We start from the raw sequence: 10,642 nt of genomic DNA, 5'->3' as shown, positions 1-10,642 counted from the left end.
TCATCGTGGAAAAAATAAAACACTATCGCCAAGTGAGTTCGGCTGCTGGAGATTGTGTTCAGTTTTCAGTGTTTGTTGGTATGGGAGAAAGCGGTCAGTATGAACAAGGAGTCGCAATCACACAAAGTCGCGTCAGAATTCGCAGATTATTATAAGGCTCGCTCAAAAGTTAAAGATCAAGAAGAAAGACGACAGCTGTTATTACATCAACAGAAAAGGTATTTTCATAGTTTCTTTAACCACAAAACATTACTTGTCTGGACGTGAAGAAGTGGTTCCAACACAGCCAGTTTACATCAGCTGTTTACGTGCAATGACTAGTATAGTATTAGAGCTTAGTCTAGTGAATCCGGGGGGGGGGGGGGGGGGGGGGGGGGGGTGTGCATAGACTTCTTTCAGTAAGACTGTGAACTGCACACTCACAATACCGTACAAGAAACGAAAATAATTTATAGGCCTACACCTTGCATTCTTGTTTAGGGTTCAGAGTGGAGTAACGTATTCTGGTGCTAAGGTATTGAAAAGGCTGCCATCTAATATAAAGAAAGGAATGGAGAGTCGCAATAAGTTCAGTGGAAAATTAGAAACTTACGTAATAAGCCACTTTTTTAACAGATTAACTATGTAGTTTCAGGGATTTAAATATTCTATTAGCAGCGTACAAGGAACGTTCTGTAAACAGAACTCAGTTTTTACGGGTGAAGGTAAGTATTATTGAAAAATACCAATATGATCCAAGTAACTATTTATCTACCAATAAGAGATGAACAGCAGCTACTTAATATGGTGAAGGAAGCATACTACATTTTTTCAAAGCAATAGCTTTCCTTCTCATTTACTAGACTAAATTTAGATGATGTAACCCCAAGTACTGTTAAGCAATATAGTAATATATTGTTGTGAATACACGTTTAGGTTAAGTTTCTAAGATTTTTATTTAAAAAATTTTTTTTTTATGATTAGTGTACACCTTGATTAGCTCCGCAACTATGAAAAATCATTTATGGGAAACCCAACTCAAATTTTTCTCTCATAAAATCCTTAAAACCATGGATCAAGGCAATTGGGTAGATGCAGCATTTCTTGACTTCCAAAAAGCATTTGACTCACCCAACCACAGCAACATTTACTATCAAAACTACTCTCGTGTGAGGTATCAGATGAAAGTTGACTGTGCTGACATTTCTTAGACAGGAAAGCTGTAGCATGTTATTGTGAATAGAAAACCATTGATTGATGTAGAAGTTGCCACAGGGAGCAGTCTTGTCCTTTGCTGCTCAAGTTGTATATTAATAGCAACCTCAGACCTTTCCTTCCCCAGGTGAATCATCTTTTATGAAGCACTATCTGAAAAATGTTCAGTCAGATATTTATAAGATTTCAAAGTGGTCAAAGACTGGCAATATGTAATTGTGTGCTTCACTAAATGGACAGCTACATCAGTGAGTCACAGTTTGGACCAGTCAACTCATAGGAATACTTGAGTGTAACAATTTGTGGGCATATGAAATGATCACTCAGTCTCTCATAAGTAAACTATGTGACAGACTTGAGTTCATTGATAGGATGCTGGGAAAATGCAATAGATCTGCACAGTTTCTTAACAACATAGAAAAAGATAGATTGCTATCATAAATATGACACACAGTTATGGACAGGCACAATTAATACACTCACACATAAGCTTTTGGCCACAGCCTTTGTCAGGAAAAGAAAGAGAAACACACACCATTCATTCACATAAGCAAGCACACCTCGCACACATATGATAGTAAACTCCAGCAGCTCAGACCAGGATGCCAACTCTCGTCAACCCATACTAGAATACCATTCAAGAGAGAGACACCCATACCAAATACGAGTAACAGTGGTGGAAATGGAACTAAACAGTTCTGGTCTGCTCTAGAACAAGTGGAGATAACTTTTACAACAACAAAATCGCTATTCTTTGCAAAAAATATTGAGGACAAGTTTGAAGAAGTAGCTGCATTAGAAGAGACTAGAAATGGATCTCTCTTGACCAAAAGGATAAAGACTACACAGTTGTGTGCATTTCGAAGTAGCAATACACTGTAAGACATACCAGTCAGAAACACCCTGAATAAAAAGCTGAATATGAATCAAGGTATTATATTCCATGGAGATTTTACACTTCAGCCTGACAAAGAATTGCATGCCAACCTATGGTTACAAGTCCATTTGGCATGTCACACCAAGCGGTCCAAAGGGCAGTCACCAGATAGATGTGGGTGCATTTATACTTCCTTTTAAAGAGAGTATTTTACCTGAAAATGTTAGTTACGATGTACAGATGGTATGTCGAACCTCATCTTCCTCCAGCGATGAGTTGTTTCCAGCACTTGCATTTTGGATATATGTTCTGTCACTGCATGAATGAAATAGTGGAAGAGCACCACATAAAGATAGCTCCTGTGAACAGCCTTTGCTCACCCTCTGCTAAACCTTAAAATGTTATGTTAATTATCAAGGGCAGCACCTTGAAAGTTCAGTCAGTCCTGTACCCAAGAAAGAAATAAAAATGCAGTAACATGAAACATTTGATAGCCTTTTGTGCTTTGATGCCAGAATGAAGTACAAACAGTTCCATCCTAACAACAAATTTTGCAACCATTGTGCCTAATCTCCATCTAATACTATTTGAAACTCAGATGTCCTATTTCCTGTTATATTGGCCATAGCCATAGAATAAACCACACTTAGCCTCCAGCCCTATGGCACCAGCAGGGAGCTCCACTAGGAGAGAATTTGTCCACAGTTGCCAGGTCGGGGGGACACTAACCAAGGAGCTCACCCAGAGCAAAGTAGATCTGTGGCCTGACGCTAGCTAGGAGTTTAAAGAACCAAAGGTGTAAATTTGTAGGACAGCCCAATCATCATCATATCCAGAATTTAAAACTGCTTAATTCCAATAAGAACTGAAACCTCACACATACAAAAAGGAAAAGGAGAAAAATTCAAGGCAAAATTGGAACTATTGTTGTAAGTGATCATTTTGCCACTCTAAATGTTGAGGAACCCATGTAATTACAGTATTCTCGCAGGAGGTGCAGAAACAACCAGCAAAATAACATCCATCACTGCTGCCTTCACATTAGTTCAGTGGAACAGCAAAAAATTATCACCACCATCTAGCAGAGCGCTTTCATCTTATGACCATTTATCCATTGTGTGTTGCTATACAGGAGTTGATATATGAAGGACATTGTCTTCGTAATGTCAGAAATTACCTGTCTTTTGCAAAAGCTAAGTAAATACTGAGAGGCCATATGGAGGAGTTTGCACACTGGTACACTGAAACACTTTAAGTGGTCGAGCACTAGAGTGCAAGTTAAGCCTACTCTAGAAGCAATAGCCATCCATGCCCAATTGTCTGCTAAGATGATATGCTACTTGCAGAATGAGATTATTCATGTTTCCCTCACCCTTTTTTAAATTCTTTTTTATGTGCGTGGGTATGCGTGCATGCATGTGTGCACTCACAAGTATATTGAAAGAATCACAGAAATTAAGATATTATAGCAAAAATAATAATAATCTCAAGAAATAATAGAGAACCAAAGTAATTTTTTTTTTCTGGCCCTGTGCACTGGAAACGGAGAGTAAATGTCAACTACATAACCAAGTTGTGGTAATATGATGTCACTTATATGAGAGTTTTATTTACTAAATCATTTACATTACATCCCATAGTTTTCACAGTGACGGCCGTGTGAGACACTTGCAGAACTAAATGAGAAATTGGGCACAGTAAGTGTGTCATTTGATTTAACAGCAGCATTAGTTGTAGCTCTACAGGCTTTTTGGCTATTGTAAGTTAAGTTAAAATTGGGCTGCATCGTATTTCTTCCAACAATTGATGTTTTGACACCTCTGATGGGATCTTCTTCAGTATTTTTTGGGGTTCACTGTATATTGAGTGCCCAATCTACAGTGGACACCACAAGAACCTGAAGAAGATCCCAGCAGAGGGGTCAAAACATCACCAAATGAAAAAGTGCTGGTATGTTGATAGACACAATAAAAAGACATGCAAACACACAAATATTCAAGCTTTGGCAACCCAAAGTTGCTTCATCAGGAAAGAGGGAAGGAAAGGGAAAGATGAAAGGATGTGGGTTTTAAGGGAGAGGGTGAGGAGTCATTCAAATTCTGGGAGCGGAAAGACTTACCTTTTTTCCCCCTAAGGTAAGTCCTTCCGCTTCCGGGATTGGAATGTCTCCTTGCCCTCTCCCTTAAAACCCACATCCTTTTCGTCTTTCCCTCTCCTTCCCTCTTTCCTGATGAAACAACCTTGGGTTGCGAAAGCTTGAATATTTGTGTGTGTGTGTGTGTGTGTGTGTGTGTGTGTGTGTGTGTGTGTGTGTGTGTGTGTGTGTTTTTTATTGTGTCTATCAACATACCAGCACTTTCTCGTTTGGTGAGTTACAGCATCTTTGTTATATAAAAAGGACATATTCCACTGTCAAGTGTAATTGATGCAGAATACTGTTGTTTACCACCAGAATAATCTTTACTGTCAAAATTTATTTTATTTATGCATTAGGGCTCTGTTGGGCCTATGGCATTTGGTATCATATTCTGGGGAAAATTCACACATTTACAAGCAGTATTTCTGTACTGGAAAGATAATATGGTGTAAGTCCAGTATCTGCAATTTCAAATTTGGACCATATTTGTAGTATTTAACATTGCTTCATTTGTGCAAGAAGGGAGGAAGCCCTACTCCAGCTCATGATTTCTGTAGTGTTAAAAGGGTACTTGTCCATTTAACTCTACCTAAATCGACCTTGGTCTTGAGCACAATTGGTATCATTCTTCTAAAAATGAAGCTGTGTTAGTTTACAGTTGTAAATGGAAATTTTGATGATTGGAGATATGCCTTTTTTCCTCTCGGGTATGGATTTCTAGCACTGGAAACAACATAACAATCTGTGATGTTGCTTAGTTAACTTGATGTAGATCATGATTAAATCATGTAGGAATATGACATTGGTTTTTTTGTTGCTAGGTGGGGTATATGAAGGTAAACACCCCCCCCCCCCCCCCTCCGGCTTTTGAGATGAATCCAATGATGTGTAAGAGTAAGGTCAACAAAGGTCACAAAGGTGACACAAACGTCCATTTACAGAAGGTGTTCGAAGTGATGACCATTCGTATCTATTTAGTGCTGCCCCCCCAGGGGGTCCACAACTCTTTTGTGGATACGTGCGTAGCGAGCACGGGACCCCGAGCTAATGTGGCCTTCCTTCCTTTCCGGGCTGCATACCTTCCCTTTCCGCATCCTTCCCCATCCCTATCTTCGCCCCTCCTCCCCTCACCTCTGGCTCTTTCCTTCCATTTCTCCCCATCTGGGAGTATGGTTTGTGCCTACATCCGGAGACGGACGCTCGTAATTGTACTGCATTCTTCGCCTTCCTTGCTTTTGTCTTCTTCCTTCCTTTGTCCTTCTCTTTTCCTTACCTCTTCTCTTTCCCTTTTCTCCGCTGCGGCGTTTGAGACCTCTCTTCCTTCCCTTCCCTTTCTCTTTCTTCCTCCCTGTGCGTGTCTGAAGGCCGACCCACGCCCTTCGTGCGTAGCCGGTGACGGGGTAACGCGTAATTCCCCGCCCCGGGTAGACAGGTAGGACACGTACGTACCCCCTGGTAACGGCCAGGCCCAGGGAGGGGTGATTACCCGAGCTGATACCTTCCGAAAATGCCGATTGGTCCCTCCGTCCGTTTGTCGGGAGGTGTGACCTGAGGTGTGAACAATCACCTAAGGCGGGAGTGCCCTCAGAGAGGGCCCCCACAAGGGAGGAGCGCGCCATCGGAGACGCCGGTAATCATGGGGGATTCTTCCGCAATGGTTTCCTCACCTTCCACTAAGTCTGCTCACAAACGTAAGTATACTGAGTCTCAGCCACAGACGATTCTTCCATCGTTGCCACAGTTCCTTGTTGTTTCTCGGTCTGATGAAGGTCACGACTTCTCCACGGTCAACCCTTTCATTATTCAGAAAGGTGTCGACGCAATAGCGGGTCCTGTAAAGTCTTGTTCCAGATTACGGAATGGCACCCTGTTGTTAGAAACACACAGTGCCCTCCAGGCACAAAAATTGCTGCGTACTTCTCTGCTCCACACCTTCCCTGTCCGGGTGGAACCGCACCGTACCTTAAATTCCTTGCGTGTAGTCGTTTATACACGCTCCCTCGATGGATTGTCTGACGAAGAAATTCAGCACTATCTGTCTGACCAGGGCGTAACGGCAGTTCATAGAGTAATGAAACGGGTTGACACAAACATCATTCCAACCCGCACTGTCTTCTTGACATTTGACACAGTTCAACTCCCATCGCAAATCAAAGCTGGCTATGAGATCATTTCCGTTCGCCCTTACGTCCCAAACCCTACACGTTGCTATCGATGTCAGCGGTTCAATCACACCAGCCAGTCCTGTTCCAATCCAGCCAAATGTGTTACGTGTGGCAAGGATGCCCATGAGGGTGCTTGTCCACCTCCATCCCCTCGCTGCATCAACTGTATGGGTGACCATGCTGCTTCCTCTCGAGATTGCCCCGTTTTTAAGGACGAGAAGCTCATCCAGGAAATAAGGGTGAAGGAAAAGGTGTCGACCTTTGCTGCTCGAAAATTATTCGCCAGTCGCAAGCCCACCGTGCCTCAGACAGGAAAATACAGCACTGTCCTTGCTTCTCCTCGGCCAACAAAGGAGGCGGCCACGCAGACTTGCGACCTCACCTTTAGTACCACGGTCGTCAGATCGGCCAGCGCAAAGATCGCTCGTTCAACCTCACCACTTTCGCCTGCCCACTCTGTGGCTCACCCTTCGTCGGGTTCTGCTACATCTCGAGCCCAAAAGTCGGACACCAAGTCTTCGAAAAAAGAGCATACTCGTGAAGAGTTTTTGCGTACCGCAACTTCACAACCATCGGTTCCTTCTTCATCTAAACCACATTCTTCCAAGAAGGCTACGAAGAAACCCAGTTCCTCTCCTTCTCCGCCAAGGCGTGCCCCCTCTACAGCACCACCTGGCGGAAATCGCCCTTGGCCATCTTCTGTGTCGCCGAGGCGCACTGCTGGTGGCCGGTCAACCGGCCGATCGCTGGTGGCAGGGACTGCTCCTGACCAACCTATGGATCAGGATCTTCTGCCTTCGGCTGAATGCCATTCCATGCTGTCGGTTGCTAGCTCCGAGCAGTCTCTGAGTTGACAGCAACTTCGGTCACATTCCTCCATTTTCCTTTCACCCCATGTCCATTATCCACTGGAATATCCGCGGCATTCGAGCCAATCGGGATGAATTGTCGGTCCTCTTACGCTCCTACTCGCCGGTCATCTTCTGTCTTCAGGAAACAAAGCTGCGTCCCCATGACCGCTTTGTTCTCCCTCATTTTCAGTCTGTCCGATATGATCTCCCCTCTGTTGAAGGCTCTCCAGCCCATGGAGGACTCATGATTCTTCTCCGTGATACTCTCCATTATCACCCAATCCCCTTAAACACTTCCTTCCAAGCTGTCGCCGTCCGTCTTTCACTTTCCGGATACACGTTCTCTCTTTGTACTGTATACATTCCATCGTCCACACCAATGGCACGAGCTGATCTCCTTCATCTTCTTGGTCAGCTTCCACCCCCCTATTTGCTGGTTGGGGACTTCAATGCCCACCACCCGCTTTGGGGATCTCCACACCCTTGTCCACGTGGCTCCGTATTGCTAGACGTCTTCCACCAAGCGGATCTAGTTTGCCTCAACACTGGGGTCCCCACATTTTTGTCTGCCTCCACGACAACCTTATCTCATTTGGACCTTGCGGTCGGTACTGTTCCGCTAGCTCGGCGCTTCGAATGGTTCGCCCTTGATGATACACACTCGAGTGACCACTTTCCATGTGTCCTCAGACTGCAGCCTCAACTGCCATATATGCGCCCGCGACGCTGGAAGTTTGCCCAAGCCGATTGGACACTTTTTTCGTCTCTCGCGACATTCGATGACCGTCGCTTTCCCAGCGTCGACGATGAGGTCACACACATTACCGACGTTATCCTTACAGCTGCGGAACGTTCAATACCACGCACCTCCGAATTGCCCCGGCGCCCCCCAGTTCCTTGGTGGAACGAGGCATGCCGTGACGCATTACGTGAGCGGCGACATGCTCTTCGCATTTTCCGTCACCATCCTACTTTGGCCAACTGTATCCGCTATAAGCAGCTCCGTGCGCGATGCCGTCGCGTCATCCGCGATAGCAAGAAGGCAAGCTGGAAATTCTTTATTAGCTCATTCAACACCTTCACTCCCTCCTCGGAAGTTTGGAGTCGGCTTCGACGGTTCTCAGGCGCGCCTAGTTTCTCCCCGGTTTCTGGGCTCACTGTCGCGCATGATACCTTAGTGGACCCCGTCGCAATTTCTAACTCGTTGGGTCAGCACTTTGCTGCGATTTCGAGCTCTTCAAATTACCCGCCAGCGTTTCTCCCGAAGAAACGTGCAGCGGAAGTGCGACCTCTTGCTTTCTCCTCCCAAAATCACGAAAGCTACAATACTGTTTTCTCCATGCGGGAACTCCAACATGCCCTCTCATCTTCTCGCTCCTCCGCCCCAGGACCGGATGGCATCCATGTCCAAATGTTGCTGCATTTATCCACCCATAGTCTGCGTTACCTCCTTCGCCTTTATAATCGAATTTGGACCGGCAGCACCTTTCCCAGACGGTGGCGGGAAGCTATTGTCGTTCCCGTTCCGAAACCTGGAAAGGACAAACATCTCCCCTCTAGCTATCGCCCCATTTCTCTCACGAGTAGTGTCTGTAAGGTTTTGGAGCGTATGGTGAATTACCGTTTAGCTTGGTGGCTGGAATCCCGCAGCCTTTTAACACCAGCCCAATGCGGATTTCGGAAGCATCGTTCTGCAGTTGACCATCTTGTCGCTCTCTCCACTTATATCATGAACAATTTTCTCCGGCAACGCCAAACGGTAGCAATATTTTTTGATCTGGAGAGAGCATACGATACCTGTTGGAGGACAGGCATCCTCCGCACACTGTTCTCTTGGGGCTTTCGAGGCCGGCTGCCCCTTTTTCTTCGCGAATTTATGGCAGAGCGCACTTTTCGGGTGCGGGTGAACACTACTCTCTCCCGTACTTTCTCCCAAGAAAACGGGGTACCCCAGGGATCCGTGCTGAGTGTTGTACTGTTTGCCATCGCCATAAATCCAATTATGGATTGTCTCCCTCCTGATGTCTCGGGCTCCCTCTTTGTGGACGATTTTGCGATCTACTACAGCTCTCAACGGACCAGCCTTCTTGAACGACGTCTTCAAGGATGTCTCGATCGCCTCCACTCGTGGAGCATCGAAACTGGCTTCCGTTTTTCACCCAGTAAGACCGTTTGTGTCAATTTTTGGCGACGTACGGAGTTTCTTCCGCCCTCCTTACATCTAGGTCCTGTCAACCTTCCGTTTTCAGACGTCGCTAAATTCTTGGGTCTTATGTTTGACAGAAAACTATGCTGGTCCTCCCACGTTTCCTATCTTTCGGCTCGCTGTCTGCGATCACTTAACACCCTCCGTGTCCTGAATGGTACCTCCTGGGGAGCGGACCGAGTGGTCCTTCTCCGCCTCTATCGCGCCTTAGTGCGCTCGAAATTGGATTATGGAAGCATAGTCTACTCCTCTGCTCGGCCGTCTATTCTTCGGCGTCTCGACTCTATCCACCACCGTGGATTACGTTTAGTGTCTGGAGCTTTTTACACTAGCCCTGTGGAAAGCCTTTATGCTGAGACTGCTGAACCTCCGCTGTCCAATCGGCGAGCAGTCCTCCTGAGTCGTTATGCTAGCCATCTGTCTTCCATGCCTGCTAATCCAGCCCATGACCTTTTTTTCGACGCCTCCTTTGATGTAGGGTATGCAGGCCGCCCCTCCTCCCTACTACCCCCGGGAGTCCGCTTCCGTCAACTGCTCCATTCTCTTTCCTTCCGCTTTCCTAAAACCTTCCTGACAACTTGGGGTACAGCACCGCCTTGGCTCCGTCCCCGGATCTGCCTGCTCCGTGACCTTTGTCACTTTCCCAAAGATGGTACCCCTACACTTGTTTATCATCGGGCATTTGCTGCTCTATGTGCAGAAATGACGGACGCCACATTTATTTACACCGACGGCTCGAAAACATCGTTAGGTGTAGGGAGTGCCTATATTGTTGGCGACACCCCAAATCGCTTTCGACTTCCCGACCAGTGTTCGGTTTATACTGCGGAGCTTTACGCTGTTCTCCAGGCTGTCCACTACATCCGCCGCCATCAGCGGATACAGTACGTTATCTGCTCAGATTCTCTCAGCTCTCTCCTCAGTCTCCAAGCTCTTTACCCTGTGCACCCTCTGGTCCACCGGATTCAGGACTGTCTGCGCTTGCTTCACCTGAGGGGCGTCTCGGTGGCGTTCCTCTGGCTCCCGGGACACGCTGGTATCTGTGGGAATGAGGCGGCCGATATAGCGGCCAAGGCCGCAGTCTCTCTTCCTCGGCCAGCTATTCAGTCGCTTCCCTTCACCGATCTTCGGAACGATTTATGTCGCCATGTTGCTCAATTATGGCATGCCCATTGGTCGGCACTTCCCTGTAATAAATTGCGGGAAGTGAAA

General features: G+C 46.2%; 1 protein-coding gene across 2 annotated transcripts in view; it reads left to right on the top strand.

The window, feature by feature from the left end:
* Positions 1 to 9: 9 nt before the first annotated feature.
* Positions 10 to 10,642, top strand: part of LOC126190971 (snurportin-1) — a 110,569-nt gene continuing 99,936 nt past the window's right edge. Inside the window, exon 1 of one of the 2 annotated variants that reach the window (XM_049931640.1) lies at positions 10 to 218. In XM_049931640.1, coding sequence (XP_049787597.1) covers positions 100 to 218 — 119 coding nt within the window. In that variant the 5' untranslated portion in view covers positions 10 to 99. The remainder of the gene's footprint in view (positions 219 to 10,642) is intronic. The other variant, XM_049931639.1, reaches the window with a different exon arrangement.

The sequence above is a fragment of the Schistocerca cancellata genome, chromosome 6 (assembly GCF_023864275.1).
Source record: "Schistocerca cancellata isolate TAMUIC-IGC-003103 chromosome 6, iqSchCanc2.1, whole genome shotgun sequence".
Taxonomy (NCBI): domain Eukaryota; kingdom Metazoa; phylum Arthropoda; class Insecta; order Orthoptera; family Acrididae; genus Schistocerca; species Schistocerca cancellata.
This window is presented reverse-complemented; position numbering and strand designations above follow the sequence as displayed.